Source organism: Capsicum annuum, chromosome 4, assembly GCF_002878395.1.
Source record: "Capsicum annuum cultivar UCD-10X-F1 chromosome 4, UCD10Xv1.1, whole genome shotgun sequence".
Taxonomy (NCBI): Eukaryota; Viridiplantae; Streptophyta; class Magnoliopsida; order Solanales; family Solanaceae; genus Capsicum; species Capsicum annuum.
In genome coordinates this window covers 215615996-215638753 of record NC_061114.1, presented here as the reverse complement: position 1 = coordinate 215638753, position 22758 = coordinate 215615996, and the positions used below count along the sequence as shown (strand labels likewise).

General features: G+C 33.2%; 1 protein-coding gene across 2 annotated transcripts; it reads right to left on the bottom strand.

Moving 5' to 3' along the window:
• Positions 1-208: 208 nt before the first annotated feature.
• LOC107867354 (VIN3-like protein 3) lies at positions 209-5228 on the bottom strand. 2 transcript variants are annotated; one of them, XM_016713534.2, is made up of 5 exons: positions 4865-5228; positions 3291-3323; positions 2447-3074; positions 1633-1955; positions 209-1253 (listed from the first exon to the last, which is right to left on the bottom strand). In XM_016713534.2, the coding sequence occupies exons 1-5, from the start codon at positions 4881-4883 to the stop codon at positions 442-444; spliced, it is 1815 nt and encodes a 604-aa protein (XP_016569020.2). In that variant the 5' UTR covers positions 4884-5228; the 3' UTR covers positions 209-441. The 2 variants fall into 2 exon arrangements, with proteins under 2 accessions (XP_016569020.2, XP_047266987.1); XM_047411031.1 differs by lacking the exon at positions 3291-3323 and having other exon boundaries at positions 4865-5225.
• Positions 5229-22758: the final 17530 nt, after the last annotated feature.

The window sequence follows — 22758 nt, the reverse complement described above, 5'->3', positions numbered from 1 at the left end:
CAATGAAAACAGAAACGATTTTTTTTGTATATAGAATAGAGATTCATGTAAAATAACTTCTGCAATGCAGTGGCAGTTTCTCTCTCCTTTTGTCATGTCATATTTGGATTAGAACACTGTTTTATCTAAATATTTCTCCCCTGGTTCTTTTTATTTTTTTTTCTGATAAAGTGACAACATTTCTCAACTGGTTACTTGTACCCACACATTGGATCATGAAGGTTTCCCATCTTACTGGAAATGTTATTATCCTTCAATAACATCAAAGCCTGTTCCGATAACAGGTTTACTTCAAGATTGAAATCTCTTTTATCTCTAGAGATAACATCTGCCAATACGATTCACAAGAATAATTTCAGAGCATAAGTTATCAAAGATTGGTTAGTTGGATCAACTATGAAAATTGTTTTACCTAGCTAATTTCAGAAAGTAGATGTGTTTTTAATGCCAGAATCTACTACAGAGAGCATGTAGGTCAACTTTAGACTCCGGGCATATCTCATCCATGAATGTATCTGTGAGTTGCCCCGCCAAACTTGAATGGTCATCGATGAAGGTGTCAATGAAGACTCTAACTACCTTTCTCTCTTGTGGTGTGGCTTTCAAGCTGAACCAAGTCAAGAACTTCACTCTGAAATCTGTTTCTATGAGGCCCTCGTGCTCCAACTTTTTGATGATCCGTACAGAATACTCGTAATCACATTCCTTCACTTGTACTACGCCACTCAATTGCACCTCCTTTGACCCATCAGTTTGGCAAGGTGTGGCAGGTGCACTTGAAAGTGGACTAGCTAAAGGCATGTGCATCTTGGAAGGAGGGGATATGGGAAATGCATTAGCTTTGCTTTCAATATAAGTTGTTAGTTTGTTGTCAGTAGAACTCATTGACTCGGGATGCATCAGTGTACTATCTGTAGTAGCATTATCTTTCTCCCTATGTACTTCGTTTGAACCTGACTTGTAGCGCGTCTGTACAGCAGGTGTTACCCATTTCACTTCTTGAACCCCCAAAGTTGCTGCCTTGCTGAAGAAACAAACCTTGCAGAAGTACTGTGTCGAAGGATCAAGACCATCCAGCTTAAATCTCTTCACAGGGCTTAGAGCAGTAAAAGTTGCGTCGTCTGGGTATTTGTTTTCTGTGGACTTTCGGTACCACAATTTGAAGCCCATAAGTTCGCTCAACATTAAATCATCATAATTGAAGACAACGGTTACTTTAGATGGAGATTGCTCCTCAAAATGTATCCGGCACGCTGTCAAGAGTGTTCAACAAAAGCAAAAGATGAAATTAGTAGTGCAAAGATCTCAGCCCAATGCAGAATAACACTCAGAAAAAAAAAAGTGAAGACAACAAAGATTCTATATCAGTTACACTTGCCTCCAGATTCTAGTGAACATAAAAGCTTTGACATTATTTCATATACCTCCATTTATATATCCCGTGAAATGATAGCCGAAGTTTAAACTTGAACAAAGAAGAAACTATTGCAGGAATAGATACAAGACTTGCTTGTCAAACATTACGCTATCATAACCTGTTTCCTTCCAGGTTTGTGGTTTTCCAGAAGGAAACACTAGTAGAGCTATTAACATGCAGATATTCAATAAAAAAAATTGACTAAGAATACTCACACATCGGAGTCTCTTCCTTTTTCATATGATTAGAGTATTGGTTCGGAAACGTGGAATCAAAAGCTTCCACTGCAGAGTCACACAACTTCTGAACTGCAGTACCGCAAGAAAGCCTGTTCACTATCCTGCGATCCATTCTCTCTGATGCCTGTGCAAGAGGCCCTACTTCATTCTTCAGCATCTCAGCAGCCAATTCAACAACTTTCAGCAGTCCTTTGTATTTCTCAGTTTTCTCCAGGATTTTATGGCTTAGAGAGATTCTTAAACACAGCACATCAACTCTTCTCGCCTCCTTTGCTGTCATCAATTGTTTTCTCAAGGTCCTAAAGCAACTCAGATGAGGTCAGTTTTTTTTGTGTGTGAGTTAAAATTAACAAGATTACCATTAAATTCGTCTGGATTACTAAAAAGATACTTGCTGAAAGCAAGAAAAATAATAAAATGACACTTTTCTCTGCCGATGATACATTCCCTATGAGACATTTTTGTGGGGTGTGGAATACTTGTATAACGATCTTGGGCAAAAATCAGTCATAAGCAGAAATTACAAACCACTCCATAGTTTATTTCATGTATCTTCTGTGTGTTAACAAGGATGTTGTAAAAGGTCCATTACTTCCTAAAAAAGACTTGGGCACGTATTTCCAAAAGGAAAAGCGCATGCAAATGAGAGATCAGTAGTTACAAGAAAATCACTGTTGGAGCAAAACATTAGTAAAGAAAAACAAATTACCATGTATAATCCACCATCTTCTTGGATCAACCTTTCTGAGAAACACATATATGTTAAAAGGTTAAAGAAAGAGTTAAATACCTCATCAGCCCGTTAACTTTTCCACAAGAAACACAATAGAAATCTCCATCCAATTTAGGATTGATGGAATTCTTCCATATGCCAGATAGTTCATGCTCAAGTGCACATTTTAGATGGCACGACAATCCACATGGCTTAGTTTCATCTTGAGAATCAGAATCACAGGTTAACCACAAACTAGGGTCTTTATTATCATCGTACTGATGACAAATGCAGCAAGAACATCTTTTGCAGAAAACATCATCTCTTTCAAGAGTAGCTCTACATACCAGATTAGGACAGAGTAGAATCTGGGTTTTGCTTTCCGTCTCCCAATTAGCTTCATCATTCTGAATAGAAAGTTGACATTGATACTCTTGCTTCCGTTGCCTTTTGAAGGCAGAACCAGTATTTGCAGTGGACTTGCAAGAAACCAGCTTTAGAAGGTGATCTATCATTTTGAATTTTGTGTAGCCCGAGTATTTTCTCTCTTCGCCCATCTCAGCACATATAATATCTAGAAGTTCTTTTCTGGTCAACGAACTCAAGATCTTTGGCGCATCTTCAGAGCATTGAGAAATTTCATGTACTAATTGCCTTTTCTCTTCCATACTCAATTGGATAAATTTATAGGGATCAAGAACAAGACCTGAAAAGGGACCTCTAGTATCAATTAAATCACATTTGAGCATCACGATTCAACTCAAACACCTGTATCTACCCTCTTGATTTGGTACTAGAACGATGATGTCTTTTAGCACACTGAGATATCCTAAGTATGGTGAAACAGAACAGTGAAAGCAAAACTATACAGGTCTAGAATATTAAGGGGTGACTACTATAAAGAATTTGATAGTCAAAGCACCTTGAGATTTAGCTGTCACGGTGAAAATTGCTCCTGCACAATGATGATCACAAGAACTTATGATCTGTATTTATGAGTTAGCTAGCGTGTATTTGTACAAGTGTAAATATCAATCAACAACACCTCAATGCAACACTATTTCATTGGAGTGAGTCGGTGAGATATCGAAATTGAAGATCACTAGGAAGTTGTGACACGTATGTGCTAGCAAACTGAAACCCCCCCGCGGTTAACATTACACAAGAATGATATCAACAATTTAAATGAAGAAACTACCAAACTCCCCAGTTCCACAATGCCAAGCTGGAATCAAAAGAAATCTCCACTTTTTGATACTTTACTGCTCATAGGTGATCAAGATAATTGGGTTCTCTCTAGTTCTCTACCAAGAACTCTCCTTTCACCAACAACGAAATGTTGTTAGCATACAGCCATACACCATCATCTTGTTTCATGTTTTATTACGACTTTGTTTACTATCCTTTGTCTTGAGCCGGGGGTCTATCAGAAACAGCCCCTGTACTTCTTAGGAGATAGTGGTATAGACTGCGTACATTTTAGGTTTGTTGTTGTTGTATACAGCCATACACCATCAACACTTCAGTTTACTTTCTGCTTGATTATTTCCTTTTTCTTTCTTACATAACCTGCCAATTGAACTAAAATGACATTGATTTATCGACACAATATTGCATCCTTCTATTTGTGGTTTCTGCCAAATCTCCATCATAATCGCACTGCCACAGCCTTATATCACTTGCATACTCTTTAGTCTATAGTCAGCCTCAAGTTACTCAAGTACTCTTCCATCAGAATAAGAAAAATGACTGCATTTTTACCATAAAAGGCTGTTCTTTTTTCTTTAGTTACTCTAAAAACTCTACCTCCCAAGGTACGGGTAAGGTCTGGGTACACTCTACACAGAGGATTTTCCTACAACGACGACATACCCAATGAAATCCCATAAGTGGGGTATGGGGAGGGTAGAGTGTACGCAGACATTACCACTGTCTCATGGAGGTAGAATGTTTGTTACGAAAAATCAAAGTTGATATGAAAAGGGAAAACTATAGTGAAGAAAACATAGCAACAACTACCGAAAAAGTAACAACAACAGAAGGGTGCAGTAGCCGAAACACCATAATCAATCAATGATGATAGAAATCAAAAGCAAGCCACTACAAGACGACACACACCACCAAGCCTAAACCCGTCGAAAAGCAAGACAACACTCCACTACCTACTAACCGTCTACCTCTACCCTATCTGTTTACAAAATATATAGAGGTAAATTTGTCTCTGAAGAAACAAGCAGTGAAATCAAGCTGATCCAAATGTAGTCAAAACTCAACTTACATTGTCAATTACAAAACTTTATGGAACTAAATCACATAGAAACATAACTAACAAGAGTATATACCAAGTCCAACTAAAAATAACCACTACTTTTTGTTGTCAGAAGAAACAGACAAAACCCACCACCAATAAAACATTAGACATGCCCATCACTCATCAGCTCTACACAGTAAATACAATAACCCCATAAAAAACAAAAAATAAAAAAACCTTTGTACCTGATAATGTAGACTCCATAGCAGTAAAAATTATAGCACCCTATTGATTTCTCATACCTTGAATCAAACAAGAAAACCCCACTTAGTAAGAACTGACCAAAAATACAACAATGCTGATAAAAAGAAAGCACCTTTATGAGATCAAGAAAATCTCAAAACAAGAACAACAACATTGTTTACTACTTTTTGTGTGTATGTGCTTTAAGGGGCCAGTGTGGAGTGGGGAGGGGGGGTTGAAGAGTGAAGGGTAAGCATTAAAAAGTAGGATAGGAAAAAGAGGAATAAGAAAAAATAATACTCCTATAATAATAATAATAGTATATGTTGTTGTCGTAGGCATGGTTGTCAGAAATTTACAGAAATGTGAAAGCGAATGAGAGATTAATACGGGACCCTCAAGCTACCTATTACCCTATAAAACATACAAAAAAGCGCTTCTCTCACTTCTTTTCTTTGTTTCGAGTGAGCATCTGAACACGTGATAGAGTGGTTAGGTCGATGTTCGGTAGATAAGCTAGTCGATTAGGGTTGTTTGATATACAAATTAAATTATCCGAGAGATTATAGTTTTGAGACTATAATTTCCGAACTATTGATTTCATATGAGATATGAGATAAAATAATCTTAGATTGATTGGACGGAATAAGGCGAGTTACCGCATTTGATAGAAGGTATAAATTTTTAGTAAAATTTATATCATCTACTAAACGCGAATTTTATTTCAGGCTTAATCTTGGGATATTCTACCTTATCTTATATATGGTCGTTTTGTACACGAGATGAGATAACACACGGGTTGTGATATCTCATGGGACTACTTTATTCCACCTTCCATATATAACATAGTTCCACCAATTTAGTATAAATTGGTTCGAAATTAGCTAATACCTTATATGTAATATGAGATAAAAGTTAATTCTAAAATTTATCTCAAAATTAATTATACTTATCTATGTATCAAACGAATATATATTATCTCCTTTGATAATATGCATTACCTCAATAAGTAGTAAAACCTCTTCTTCTTTTTTTTTTTTCAATTGAGACTGATATGCATAATTAAAAGAGATGTTTTATGTAGTTAACTTAACTATATAGTAAATACAGTGAAGAAAAATCATAATTTGAATCAATAATGTCTAATATATACACATAATCATGTGTTCAAATACTCATCTAAAACAAATCATAATACTCATTGATGGGATTATCGTTGTATTAAGAAATTTTTTGCATGTATAATCACCACATTAAAATAATGCCTGTACAATAACAATAAAAAAAACAATGTAATCTCACGCATGGAATTTGTAAAGAACAGAGTATAAGCAGATCTTATCCCTTTCTTGAGAAGGTAGAGATGTTGTTTCCGATAGGCCCTCAGATCAAACAACGATTAAAAAAAAAGGCAGTAACGACAAATAGAAACAACATTAGTTGTAATTATTTTAGGATAACTTCGTGTATACACTTTTTATTCAACATATATACACCGTATTCCTTATAGTATATATTTTTATACAATATATACACAGTATATATAAGGTACATTTTTATGTAATAAATTTTGTGGCCCATAGTTATCCATTCTACAACATTTAAAGAACTAGGACCCCTAATTTCCTTCAAATAATTACTCGATATAACCACTCAAGGAAATATGTATCACTCAATAATTCTAGGCTTCAATTTTGGTATATCTAATCTTTTTTCCCCTAATCTCTTTCATTCTCACGTTGTTTGAAAAATTCTTTTAACATTAGGAGATCAATGTTGACGTTTGGCATGATATTGGTGATTTCATAAGGATAGGTGGAATCAGTGTTTTAAAAGGCGGGGGCGTGAGGCGCGGTGTTTTAGTTAGCACAGGGTGAGGCATAAGCCTCAAGGTGATGGAGCGTGATCTTTAAATTTTTAATTTATAATATAGTGAAATAGTGTTATAAAACGAAAATTATAAATAATTAAAAACATGATTAAACAAACTCATAGAAAATAAAACTTCTAATATAATTTTTTGAGTATAAATAAAGAAATTTATAATAGTTACTATGATATGCAAATCAACTCTAACATCTAAATTTTCAAATAATAAGAGAACTATATTTTTGTACAATATATTACTAGCGTACTATGCAGTCTACATTCCTAAAACAAAATAAGCAATAAATTTTATTAGTACCCTCACGGCAATAATTTACTTACTATTCGATTCAAATGGATTATAACTATCTAGATTAGAATGAAGATTTAATATTTCGTGATAGTTATCATTTTATATAGCGATTATTTTGAAACTCAAGGCAAATGATAAAATATAATAATTTTGAGACGTGGGGCAACAATATGAAGACCGATAATAAGTGGAGATGTAAAATCGGCCAATTAAGTATTTTTAAAAGAAATGTTAAAGGATAGTCATCCTCACGATGCTTTCAAATAGTAAAAATATAATAGAATGACTTGTTATTTGAGTTTTTCTCAATCTTCTTATTTATATAGATGAAAAAAACTAGTATTAAATATATTTATTTATTATAGAATTATTTGTCTAAGATCTGTTAGGCGAGTCCCCAGTGTTGAGCGTTAGACGTACTTAGGACGTACAGTCAGTCGGGCGCATAAGGCATAGGCCTCGCAGGACTAAGTCCACTCCTATGGCTCGAGGCATTTTGCTAGTGTCTTATCCCTGGGCAAGCATCAAAATTCAAAACTGCCTCGGTGGAATTGCATTGATAATAGGAGTGATTACTAAGTTTGGTGGTGCAACAAATCATTATTTGAATATTATTAAATGAACATTGGTAGAGATGTAGTCGTTGGAGATTCTGAGCATTGAAAAAGACGTTGGTGTGCTATCGAAACAACGTCTTTTTCTTTAATACTATTTAGGAACAAAATAATAGTCCAAAATGTTAATGAATCAAATTTAACGGAGTTGTCTACATTGTCCTAGTCAAATTAACCTGGCTACCAGTATAGTGGCTTCCTTGGTAGTTGGTGCTAGTCCAAGGGAGGATTTGTGATGCAAGAAGAAGAAGAAGCTCAAAACGAAAGAATAGCCCAATGCACTAAGCTCTCGGGAAAAAATCGAACCCAAGCTTCTATTCTGCTGTATTTCTGCAAGCGACTGTTTCCAAGACTTGAACGCTTGACCTCCTGATTACATGCATGACAACAACTTCACCCGTTACCCTAAGGCTCGGAGGAGGAGAAGCTAACCAAGGCAGGATTATGAAGTAACGTTGGTTTACTTGCATTGTGTTCAAAACTAATACAAAGGTTGAATCAAACAAACACTAAACATTACAACAATAATGTAAAAAATACGCATGGATTTGAAACTACAGCATCACCAGTTTAGCCCCTGGTGGCAAACTTGCTTCAAGTTGCTTTCTTGCTCCGCTTTTCGATTACTGCCACTTTGTTAAACTTGAAGGGCTGTAGAATGATGATCTTAAGAGAGCGTCGTCCAAGAATATCAGTAGTGCAAAAATGTGTAGTCATACAAGCTTATTATAAGCACTCTTTAATTTATGAACGCGTTTGGTAAACAATCAAAGTGCTTATAAACGATAAACCAGAAAAGTCATGAGTTGGTTGTCATGCATCCTCAACTTATGACTTTTCGGCTTATAGGCATTTTTTTTTTGGCCGAACTCATCGACGGCCCCCTAAACTTGGCATGATCTTTCGCTTTGGCTCCTCAACTGGACCATGTTCATTTTTGACACCTCAAGTAGCTATAAGTGTGTCATTTTGACACTTTTCGCTGACATGGCAAACAAGCAAAGAGAGTGCATTACACTCTCTATAGGCGCGTGAATGATGAATTTAGTCGATTTTTAATATTTTTTTTTCCTCTTCTTCTTCTTCTTCTTCTCAATTACTCCAACCATTTCCCATACTTTTTCACCATTTTTTCACCTTTGCATCAACCTTAAACTCAAAGATGTTCTTCAAATCTCTCAACAGTTGTAGTACCTCTCTCCCAACACTATTATTTCTTAATTTTTTGATTAAAAAGAATCATCTTTTCAATATAAAAGAAAAAAAATTATAAACTCAAAAATCATCTTGAAATTATTTTTGTCAGTCATCAATGGTGAATTCATTGACAAGGAGATATGGGCATCATCCTTTACAGAAAATTTTAATTTCTCCGACGCCTCCATGATGATTTGTTGTTGCAGAAAATCCCAATCACAAACCCCATTTATGGGTATGTTGGTTGTTGCAGTGATGGATTACTGAGGGCTCAAATTTATTGTATTCTGAATAAAGCAAAAGAGAAAAGCGACAGGATTTTGCTATTACAATCACTTATGACCTTGAAGAAATCTGAAGAAATTTTAAAGACAATCTTTAGAGATGGAAATTGGAAAAGATAGTCCGGGGGGAGGGAGGCTGCATTACTGCAGCATTAGTTTGTGGGGAGAGAGGGGGTTGCTGTAGCAATGTTGGGTGTTGGTAGGGTGGGGTTACTTGGAGAAGATGATGTTTGGGAAGGGGGAGTCATTTATTTATTGATTTTTTTATTTAAAATTAAAGTTAATTATTTAAAAATTGATTTTTTAAATTATAATTTATTTAAAATTATTATTTTGAACAAGAACGCCATATACCTTTTTTTAATTGGTCGTATGTCATGTCAGCAAACGTGTGTATTACACACATTTTATAAAATCAGTTGATTGTAATAAAGGTGTCAAAATGACAGAGTTAATAGTTGGTTGAGGTGTCAAAAATGAACATGGTCTAGTTGATGTGTCAAAGTGAAAGATCGTGCCAAGTTCAAGGGGCTGGCGATGGATTTCACCTTTTTTTTAAGTCTAACTAGTTAGAAGTAGGTATGGATAGCAGAACACATGTAGAACATAAATGATACAAAGAGGGAGTCAGGATGAGATACTTACGAACATGGAATGGTTTAAGGGTAAGACTAGTAAAAAATTTACTTTAGGCCTCCAAAATTTTTAGGCTTAAAAAATTTTAACTGTAGATTTTATGATTTCAGCTTTCACTTGAAATAATAATGAAAATTGGGCGTTTTAAAAAATTATACATGAAAAAAAGAAATAAATAAAGAAAAAAAATTTAATTTTTATCAAAAATATTTTAGAATATTGAATTAAAAACAACTCAAACTTTATGTTAATAAATAAAGTTTTAACAACAACATCTAAGCGAATAAATTGGAAACAAATGGCTAACATCTTATTAACTAAAATTAACCCTTACTTCTATTAATAATCAAATTAATATGTGAAGTTAAAAGTTATGTGTATTTTGAAAATACTAGACAAAACCCCACTAATACGCAGGAACAAAAAAAAATAACTCTAAATTTTTACAATATTATTTTTGTATGTATGCCTATATATTATATATGTAAAGCTCTTATTAAAATTTGTTTTTAGACCATTAATTTTATTGAGACGCCACCTGCGTCAGTCATGGAACAAACATGAAAGCTAAAGCTAATTCTGAATTGATTTAAAGTTACTTGATTCACCAACTTGATAAACTTGAGCACATCTTTCGGTTTTGTGAATCAAGTTTCAGGTTTCAGGTTTCAGATTTCATGCCTTTGTGAATCAAGTTTATCAAGTTAGTGAAGTGAATCAAGTTTTTATTCGACTGAGATTGAGATTTCTTTTTAGCATTGAATTTGCAACTAATTAAGCAGAACAAAATTATTTTTGCTAAATCATAATATAACAATTATTTGTTTTGAGACAAAATTATTTTCTCTAAATCATAATGTAGCAGTTGTTAGTTTTGAGAATAAAAGTGAGTTCATGCACTAACAGAGTATTTTTTAGCTCAAGAGATAAAATTAATCCATTTCTTGAGAGTCAAAAGAAAATAAATAACTTTCTCACTTGTACTTGTAGGAGGAAGGCATTTGTTGGTGAACCTACTTGACCTCCAATCATAAGTTCAAAGTAGTTCAACGTATATAAATATATTCCTCGTTTGATACTAATTTCATAGCCATTAATTTGAACATTAAGACTTAGTAAAGTTATGCAGTAAACGATACTAATTTCATAGCCATTAATTTGAACATTAAGACTTAGTAAAGTTATGCAGTACCAAATTTGAGGAATGAATTGTTGGGTTAGAAAGTGGTTGAGCGTCATGCGGAAGCTTAATTCAGATGACACATAAAATGATACTAAAAAAAAACATATTATCAATATGGTTTGACCAGTTGACCCACATATGAAAAACTAATATAAAAATTATTTGAGAGTCTTCCTCAAATAAGACTTTTTAAAGAATATGTTATGGATGTTATTATGTTATAGTATGAGAAGAGGGATCTTTTATTTATAGAGATCCGAAACTTTTTCTTCAAGAAATAGTTTAGCAAAATATGAAAGAAAATTATAATTTTTTTCTTAGGATAAAGTAAAAGTAATTATGATACTATTTTAATTTTTCTTCAATAAAAAATTAAAACTTAAATTTGATTAAAAAAAATCGAAACAAAAATCATAACATGAATAAATATAATGAAATGACTTATGAATCCGTAAAAACTAACTTAAGTTCAACTTTGGGCCAATATTTCATCTGAAAGTTTAAATTTGAATCAAATGCAATTCAAATTTAAATATTTTGTGGAGGTATTTGTTTAGAGGTATTTTTATTTAGATTAATTTATTCATTTTTTTTATTACAAATAAATTAGTTTTACCTAAATTTTAAAAACATGTTATGTTTTAAATGGTGTCATCAGCCCATCAAGCCTCAGAGCTTGCTCTGAAAAATGAGAAAATTATCCCATATAGTATTATTAGATTCAAAATTACAAATTTTAGCAACACTTTTAGATAATTGCATTAATAGCAATTTCATTTCAAGTTATAGCAACTAAATATATATTATTTTTATTGTATTTTCAAAATTTATTTTTAATTATATAATTTAAAATCAGTTTCATATTTATAGGATTGTAATCAATATTCCCCTTAAATAGTGTATTGATAATTATGGTAAATATATATTATATTTTATTTAAATGGTTGCATACTTTTATCAGATAACTTTATTGAAAGAAGAAGTGTATTATGACATAAAAAACTTTTTAATTCTCCAAAAAAAATTCAGAAGCACTTTTCTCTTTCTCCATTCACATACTCAACCTTCAAAATTTTATTAAAACTTGATTCTCCATTAACGTACTCAAGATTTTTCTTGAAAAAACTTTGAGGCTCCGATATTCATCTTCTTCGTGTAAAAATCTAAATTTGATCTATTTGGGGTTTTCCATTCTCCATTGTGATAGATATTCATAAGTCATAACCCCAAATTTGTCATGTCTAAACCCAAATTTGATTCTACTCCTTCTCGTAAAAGTCCTAGAATAATCAAGAATACTAGCGTTTATCTGATTTAGGTTGTTTCACTCCATCTCTTCTATCTAAGTGTAAAAAAAGAGATTATTGAAAGTGGGTCTTACATCAAGAAGCAAAATCAGTGTTTGCACGATAAAATTGAAGTTTCGTTTGTTGATGAACCATTGAAGAAGCTCAATTTGAACATGCATATTAAAAAAAATCTCAACAAAAAGGTTGTTATTCTTCAAGATAAAATGAATTGTAAGAGAAAGAATATGGTTAGTGAACAAGTGTCAGGCTCCGATTTTGAGGATGAGATTCCATTACTCAAACCAAAAAATCCAAGTGTAGAGGCATACATAGACGTAGATATTGTTGATGTTTAATTATTTGGTTATTACTGTATGTTTTTCTAAGATTGTTGGTATGAACGAAGTTTAGTTTTTGTATTTAAGTAGTATTCATATAATGTTATGCTACTTTAACATTTGTTTCACATTTTACATTGCCGAATAAAATTGATAAAAACTAAGTTGCATCAGATGGTATTAAATTCGATATCAACTACATCAAATTATACATTTTTCGATTATGCAATTAGGTAACAATTTACATGAATATTGTATTTTCGATTCTGCAATTAGTAACATTTTGATTCTTTCAAATTATATTCTAAATATATGCATACATATATTACATGTCATACACACATATTCTGACCTTCATACCTATTTGAAATATTTCTCACATATATTAACATGCACAAGACATATACACAAACATATAGTGATATGCACAATTGAATATCATGTGTACTTATATATTATATGTATGTAAGTGTATGTACAGTTATACATAAGACATACACTTAACATACATCAAACAAACATTCGTTTCTTTCATTGCCGGTGGTGGAATAATTGTATGCCGAATGTATGTTATTTGTATATTCAATGTATCACTAGATATACAATAACATACATATGCAAAATGCATGTAACCACATAATTATATGTGCTGTAAATATCATTCTTATATTTTTACTGTATATACGCAATAAGGTAATTGTATCTTTTGTGTATGTGACCGGTGTATCTACTATTTTTATAGATGTTTTATTAAAACACTAGTGGTAGTTTTATTATTTCTTTAAATTTAACAATTAAGGCCCTAATTTTGCATCTTTAAGTAAAATTTTCCTTCTTCTTTTTCCAATCCTAGAGCCCTCAAATCCGTCAACCATATCCAATGGCTTGCTAATAATTTGCACTATGTGTATTACAAAATTATGCGCTCCTAATTGGAAATTGGATCTTCTAAATGCTCACATTTAGTATTCATAATTACAAAAGTTGATATACCAAAATTATGTTATCTAATTATTATAATCTGTGAAGTCTATGTGTACTTGATGAACATTAATAAAGAAAACAAAGAAACAGAGAAGAAGATGTAGAGAAGAAGAAGAAGAGGAATTAGAGAGTGTGAATTTGTTTATTTACTTCACTCAATCAGGAACACAAGGTAATTTATTTATAGAACCGTTTTTATGTCAATCAATTTGGAACAAAATCGTTCCAGAGAAGATTAACGGATGATTGATATCTGTCATAACTGTAATCCCCGTTTTATGGGTATGTAATATATTTTTCATAAATTAAAATTATTTTTTCTTATTTTTAATCATTAAAAAAAAATCTTTTTATAAATGATTTTTTGCTATTACTTGCAAAGTTGAAAGTATTGCTATAACTTGTAATTTTCTATCTAAGGAATGCTATCTACGTTTTTTACCCTTAAAACATTGGTCACAGCAAGTGACGCGAACACTATGGATTTACATGTTCCAGGAAATTACATGTTATAGCTCCAATAGTGAGCGACTTTGGATTTTTGACCTCAATAAGAAAAGTCTTTAAAGATTAGCCTTTCTTTCCTTTTTAGTATAGTACAAGTACAATTTTGCTCTCTACACCTCAAATATTTTTAACCTTTTCATACCCATTTGTCTCTCAAATTTTTTTTATTATTATTATTTTCACTTTTTTTTTCTTTAATTTTATTTTCATGTATTTAATTCATTTGTCTCAGCCTTTATTTTTTTTCTCTTTTTTCTTTTTTCTCAAACATTATCTATTTCTTCATTTTTTTAATTCATTTGTCTCAACCTTTATTTTTCTTTTATTTTTGGTTTTTATCATTTCTCTTTTTTCCCCCTCATTTTTCTCATTTTTTTTATTTTTTTCTCTCGTTTTTATTTTTCTCAATTTTTTAAATTCTTTGCTTTTTTCTTGATCTTTTTTTTTTTGCCTTTTTTTCTCAATCTTTTTTTTTTATTTATCTATTTTTTTTTATCGTCTTTTTCTTTTTTCTCAACTTCTATTATATCTTGCTAATAAATAAAAAATTAGATAATCCGCAAAGAGATCTTTTTTTTTTTTAGATCAAAGCAAATTTAAGGGCATGAATTGTTGTTAGGATGTTCTTTGGGATAAGTTTTGCCTCTAAGACAAAAATTATAAAACAACTCATAAATCAAGGCGCAATGTGGTAGTGTCAAGTCTTGCTTGTGGAGCATAACTTGTTGTTTGAAAATACTTGAGTTAAGTCTTACTTCAAGACAAGAGTTATAAAACATCTTATAAAATAAAAAATAATGTGGTAGTGCCAAAACTTGTTCATTGGGCGTAACTTGTTCTTTTGGGAGATTCTTGGGCTAAGTTTTGTCTTAGAGGCAAGACTAATAGAGCATCACATAAATCAAGACACAATATGATAGTGTCAACTCTTGTCCATGGGGCGTAACTTGCTGGCTAAGTCTTGCCTTTAAGGCAAGAGTTATAGAATATCTCATAAATCAAGACATAATGTGGTAGTATCAACTCTAGCCCATGGGGCATAACTTGTTGTTTGAAAATTCTTGGACTAATTCGACCCTCTAATACAAGAGTTATAGAGCATCTCACAAATCAAGACATAATGTGGTAGTGTCAACTCTTACCCATGGGGCATAACTTGTTGTTTAAAAGTCCTTAATTTATAAAACAACTCATAAATCAAGACACAATGTAGTAGTGTCAAATCTTATCCGTGGAGCATAACTTGTTGTTTAAAAGTCTTTGGGCTAAGTCTTGTCTCTAAAGCAAGAGTTATAGAACATCTCATAAATCAAAACATAATGCGATAGTGTCAACTCTTACCCATGGGATATAACTTGTTATTGAAAGTCCTTGGGTTAAGTCTTGCCTCTAAGGCAAGAGTTATAGAATATCTCATAAATCAAAACACAATGTGGTAATGCCAACTCTTGCCTATGGGGCACAACTTGTTACTTGAAAGTCCTTGTTCTAAGTCTTGCCTCTAAAGAAAGAGTTATAAAACATCTAATAAATCAATACACAATGTGGTGGTGTCAACTCTTGCCTGTGGGGCATAACTTATTGTTTGATGATCCTTAGACTGAGTCTTACCTCTAAGACAAGAGTTATAGAACATTTTATAAGTAAAAAACATAATGTGTTAGTGTTGATTCTTGCCCAATATACGTAACTTGTTAGAAAATTCTTGGGATAAGTCGTGTCTCTATGGCGAGAGTTGTAGAACATCTCATAAATAAAGACATTACGCGATAGTGTCAACTCTTACCTGTAGGGCATAATTTATTATTTGAAAGTCCTTGAGCTAAGTCTTACCTCTAAGGCGAGAGTTGTAGAACATTTCATAAATAAAGACATAACGTGGTAGCGTCAACTCTTACCTGTGGGGCATAATTTATCATTTGAAAGTCTTTGAGCTAAATCTTGCCTCTAAGGCAATAGTTGTAGAATATCTCATAAATGAAGACATAACGTGGTAGTGTCAACTCTTGACCGTGGGGCATTGTTTGTAGTTTGAAAATCCTTGAGCTAAGTTTTGTCTATAAGGCAATAGTTGTAGAACATCTCATAAATGAAAACACAACGTGGTAGAGTCAACTCTTGTCCGTGGGGCATAATCTATAGTTTGAAAGTCCTTGAGCTAAGTATTGCCTCTAAAGCAATAATTGTAAAACATCTCATAAATAAAAATATAACGCGGTAGAGTCAACTCTTGCCCGTGGGGCATAATTTGTAGTTTGAAAGTCCTTGAGCTAAGTCTTGCCTCTAAGGCAATAGTTGTAGAATATCTCATAAATGAAAACATAACGGGGTAGAGTAACTCTTGCCCGTGTGGCATAATTTGTTGTTTGAAAGTCCACGAGCTAATTCTTGCCTCTAAGGTAAGAGTTATAAAACATCTCATAAATTAAAATACAATGTGGTAGTGTCAACTCTTGCTAATGAAACATAAATTGTTGTTTGAAAACCATAAGTCTTCCCTCTACAATGTGGTAGTGTCAACTCTTGCCTATGAAACGTCGCTTATTGTTTGAAAGTCATAAGCCTTGTCTTTACAACGTGATAGTGTCAACTCTTGCTCATGAGATGTAACTTGAATGAAAGAAATCGAAGAAAAGAACAAAAATAATAAAAATTGTGGAAAAAGAAGAAAATGAAGAAAAATATTTAAAAAATAAAAATCAAAGAAAATGTAGAAGTTGAGAAAGAGTGGGAAAAAATAAAGTTTGATAAAAATAAAAATTAAATAAAAATAAAGGTCAAGAAAAATTTAAAAATAAAAATAAAAATTAAAAAAAATTATAAAAGTAGATGTTGAAAGGTGTAAAGAAAAAAATAAGGGTTGAGAAAAACTAAAAATAATTTTAAAAAAAAAGGAAAGAAAAAATAAAAAATCAAAGTAAAAAAAAAAAAAAAGAAGTTGAGAGGAAAAAAGGAAAAAAGTAAGGTTTGAGAAAAATAAAATAGAAAAAATAAAAATCAAAGTAAAATTAAAAAGAGAAAAAAATAAAAGTTGTCACACCCCTTTGTTTCAACCAAAAGAATTCGATTTTAAGTTTGAAAGGTTTTTTATTATCAAAGTGACAAGAGATTAAACATTTATTTCAAAAAAGGACTATTTACATTTTGTATTCAGAGTCGCCACTTGACATAATCTGGTGTGCCAAGTCACCTTTGAAAGATCCTTTTCAAAATGATTTGACTATTTAAAACTGGCTTGCGAACAGAGATTCCGACTAAGGAATTCTATTGACCGAGGGAAAGGTGTTAGGAACCCCTCGGGCCTGTGGTTTGACCACGGTCGCTTGGTGGAGCTATCGGCTAATTTGACATTACGAGTGTATAAATCACATAAAAGAACACAAAACAATCAATTAAACCAACAAAACAAAACAATCCAGAATATAATGTTCAGTCCAATTATACAGTCCAAAATAAATAAAAATGCAAAAATAAATCCTATCTAACCTACACTAATCCTAACTACGCTCCTATGCTTTACCTGATGTCTCGGGCCTTCATCACGAACGTCTTTCGCCAACATAGTATGTCAGGGCATTCCCCGATGAATAAATACAATATGTCTTGGGGCATTCCCCGGCTAAATGAATATATTTGAATTAAATGCGATAAACTAGAAAGAAACATTCAAACGCACATTCCAATATTCAATCAAAACAACAAGTTCTAAAATTTACCTACCCAAACCTATACTGCCTATCCGTTTCAACAAATCATAAATTTATCACGATTCACATCAACAATAAATCAAAATTAAACTGAATCTATCCTTTTTGTCAATTTTTAATTCTCACCCCCAAATCCGTTTTATCAATCACCACAATTAGCAATCACCATTTCAACAATCCATACTTATTTTTAGTAACGAATTTAAACAGCAAAACAATATCAACGAAATCAAACCATCATAATCAACCAACATATAATTATGGCCAAATTCAACCAATAAAAATAGAGAAAAGGAAACGGGTTAAAAAAATGAACCTCGATAGAAAGTTTTCGTCGATAATAAAGAAGTCCGAAACTGAAATCCTCGAACAAGAACCCCAACAATGAGCACTCCGAACCCGACCAAATTTGAGAATCAATAGAAAACCTCAATATGAAATCCCAACTCTGAATACTGAAATAGTTTAATCACGAAAATCCCAAAGCACGATATCAAAAATAAATCCCGAAGACGAACGAACCCGAAATCAGTATAGAGAGATCCAACCCGAACAGATTAAGAACCACTGGAAAATTTCAGAATAGACGAACCCATCCCGGTATCAAAAACCCCTAGAAGCACGATACTAGAAACGAATCACGAACAAACGAAATCTAGAAATCTAAATACGAACTAGAAAATAGTACGAATCTAAGCTTCAGTGACCTACGAAGAGCAAAAACTGACAAAATAAGGATCAGATTCCAGCGAATTTGAATGTTTCTGAGTCGGAGTCGTCTGAAAATGATCAAAAATGGATAGTTCCAGCGACGGTTCACCGGAAACCTCAAACCCACTGGATTTGCTATCGAGTTCCATTCATATTTCCTTGTTCTCACTCTCAATCTTCTCTTTATTGTGTGGGTGTGTGCAATTTTCTCCCAAGAAGCAGAAGAAACCAATCCCAAAAATAACAATAGAGGCTATGCTTTTTGTTTTTCTCTCTCTCGTGCCTTCTTCCCTCTCGCAGATCTCTCTTACTCTCTCGTAGCTCTCTCTTACTCTCTCTGTATTCCCTTTGTGTGTATATATTATCTGAGAAATGAAAAAAAAAATGTGATGGGAGTCCTGTGGAGTAGGGGTGAGATGGGATTAAGGTATAGTAGCTAGGTGAGAGGTGAGGTGTCCTAATTTTATTGGAGAGTTTGTTGGGATGTTTAAAATAAGACAAAATTTGTTAGGATTTATTATTTGGATAAATACAAAAATAAATAAATAAGTAAAATGATGAGGTGGTTATTTATTTATTTTTCTTGTGAAAAAATTACCTCGTGGATAGGATACGTGGTAAGATGAGGTAAACGATAAAACTAAGTTGTTAAGGAACAAAATTACGTGTTTACATCATGCCCCCTTTGGATGTAAGCATAAGGTGTTTTCAGACAAATAAGTAGACAACGAGACAGAATTTTATCCCGAACATTATTTGAAGGAGGAAATATAAGGAAAAAGGACAACCAAATCTTGACTTAGGATATCCTACCTACCCAAGTTATTAAGGAAACCCATCATAGGTACCTCCAAAGGAAGGAGAAGGATTATACCGAGTTGGAGAGTCGAGTGAGGTTCCATCGAGATTCAAGTCCGCGGCTCTGTCATTACATCAAAAATAAAAATTACAAGTTAAAACATAAGTGAAATTACAAAAATCCTATCTATGCGGCTTCATTCCTTGACTCTTGACTTGCTATTTCATCACCCTATTCTTCAGGCGGGCTCTTGACTTGCAGTTTCTCAACTTGTTTCTTGGATTTTAATTGCTCCATCTTGTTGCTTGACTTTCGACTTCTTCACCCTATTCTTCAGGTGGACTCCTGACTTGCAATTTCATTACCCTGTTCTTTAGGCGGGCTCCTGACTTGCAATTTCTCAACTTGTTGCTTGGATTTCAATTGCTCCATTTTGTTGCTTGACTTTTGACTTCTTCACCCTATTCTTCAGGTGGGATCTTGACTTGCAATTTCATCACCCTGTTCTTCAGGCGGGCACCTGACTTACAGCTTCGTCACCCTGTTCTTCAGGCGGGCACCTGAAATCAAAATAAAACTAAAACGAGAATTATCCCAAACAAAGATTATGGTAAAGAAAGATTTCATTTTTGAAAGTAATGTCCCATTTTCCAGGAGGGTCCTGAACAGAAAGTAAACTCTCATTTTTCAGGAGGGTCCTGAACATAAAGTAAATTCTCATTTTTCAGGAGGGCCCTGAACATAAAGTAAAATCTCATTTTTCAGAAGGGTCCTGAACATAAAGTAAAAATCTCATTTTTCAGGAGGGTCCTGATCAGAAAGTAAAATCCCATTTTTTAGGAGGGTCCTAAACAGAAAGTAAATACCATTTTCCAGGAAGGTCCTGAACAGAAAGTAAAATCCCATTTTTCAGGAGGGTCCTGAACAGAAAGTAAAATTCCATTTTTCAGGAGTGTCCTGAACAGAAAGTAAAATCTCATTTTCCAGGAGGGTCCTGAACCTAAAGTAAATTCCCATTTTTCAGGAGGGTCCTGAGCAGAAAGTAAAATTCTCACTGATGTGCATTTTCAATGGTAGCTGAATTAAGTGAAGCGAATTTGCCCCTGTTTTAACAAAGAAAATTTGTCAGTTAAAAACTTAGTGGTGGCTTGCGGCACCTGGCTGTCCCGACACCTGCTCCAGTATTCATTCCCTTCATTTTGTTTTAGATTGCTGGCACTTGCCCTGCTTTGTCGTTTCATTTACCCAAACTCAGATTATTAAGAGTGACTCCAAAATAAACACAGTATCTCTGCTTTATCATGTTTCTCAGATAAACCCTTTAAACCTTGGTATTTTCATGAGTTCCCAAGCTTGTCTGTTGATAAAATTTTCTGCATGCCTTATTCGTCTCATAATCATGTCTCTTTCATATGCTGACTTTGTCTTCTTTTGTGCAATTGAAGAAGCTGGTAGCCAAATTTGAAATCTTTTCTCACTTATTTTGTCATGAACTTGACTCAAAGACACGAGAAATATGACAATGATTTTTTTATTTGGATAACTAACTCAAGAAAATAAAAATAAAGATAAAGAGAAAAAAGAAAAGATAATGAATGTCCCTATTTGAAACAAAGAAACAAAAAATTTATCTAAAATGACAATCAACTCTAATGATTATGCCATGCATTTGGATTAAGCTGCCTGATCTTTTCATCCAAACTTTCACCAATTGTTGTTGAGCTAATGGCCCTAAAATTGAGTTACTTCCTTGAGTTAATTGCATTCAAAGACCTCATTCGGCTAGTGACACCTTGAAGGATTTTCGCCAACAAGCCTCTCTCATTTTCTTTCTCTCGGATCACCATTGCCTTATGGTATCTGTGAGGTTTTTTCACTAATGAGATTCTCTAATTTTCATTTCTCTCAACTCACAGTCGTCTTACGGTGCTCGTAAGGATTTTCACCGATAAGACTCTCTCATTTTTATTTGTCTCAACTCACTATCGTCTTATAGTGCCCGTGAGGGTTTTCACCGATAAGACTCTTTCATTTTCATTTCTCTCCTAATTCCTTATGCTGAGGAAAACAAGTAGTTCTCAAAATGCGTCATCACATCCATTGCATGCTTAGACTTAGCATTCTCAAAGATTGATCTGAGGGTCTTTCTTTGGTTGTAACTTGGCTTTTGGATAGGGTTAGAAAGAAATGATGGCATGGGGCCCAAATGACACTTGAAGTGGGGTGGGACTTACAACTTTTGGAATCAATTCAAACAATGAGGGTTAACTCATGCCCCAGTTTCTTTTGACTGGGCAATTATAAATTATTTATTTAGTTGGACCGAGCCCAGAGTAGGGTAGCCTACATATCTCACCCCCGAGAGAGGAGAATCAGGTCACACGTAGTTCCGAAAGCTTGTTCCTTTGCTTGATTCTAACTTCTTTTCTTCTGTGTTTTTTTTATCGACTCTTTGTCTTTGGGAATTTTCTGACTCTATTTATATTGATACTCTTCTCTTTTTTTTTTCTTTTTCTTTTTTTTGGACACATTTTCTTTCTCTCTTCTTCTTGTTTTTTTTTTGAAAACTTTTCTGACTCTAATTTTTTACTCGATATTTTTTTTTACTTTGATGACTTTATCTTGATTCCAAATGAGGGGTATGAAAAAAAATAGAGCTAAGGCTCAGATAAGGTAAGGAAGGATGACACAATGTTTGGATAGCAGAATGATTTGCCTTCGACATATCAATCCTAGAAAATGCAAGTACACATCATGCAATATGAAAGTGAGAGATGAAGATCATGTGTGTGAGCATGTGTGCCACTTCTTTCTTCTACACTTGTCAAACATACAACTCCACCGTTGTTGTACATTCCTCACATTTAATAACTCATGATTTTGTGGAGATGATTTTCTTCCCATTTCTTTTGATATAGGATCACACATTTCTTGTTTGACCTAATTGGGATATGCCCTACAATTGATGACCAAGTTATCCTTGTGATTCTCAAAATAAATGCCTTAATTTCCAAAGAAGTCTTCGACTCATCACCAAATGTCTCAGCACTCCACCTATTTTCTTAGATGTTTTTTTCTAACCTTAGCCCTCTAATTTAATGTTCATGCTTAAACTGAATTTTAAGATCTGGCTGAAAATTTCTCTATCATGTCACATCACTAGAATCAACATAAAATGTACTATGTAAAAAAAATAAACAAACAACACATATTTAAACACAAAAGAAAAAGGGATATTCTATTTAGTTAAAATAAAGATAGAAGGGTTTAAACATAAACGACAAAGGGACAAAACAAGATAGATCCCAAACTACAACCCTGAAATAATTCAAAAAAATAGAAAAAAATAAAACAAACTACTAGACTTCTTCCTAGCAAGGAGAGGGGTGACTTCCCAATTGCTGAGCTTGACATCTTAGCCACTGGTTTACATATCAGCATGACTAGAGCTTCCATCACTGTCAATAT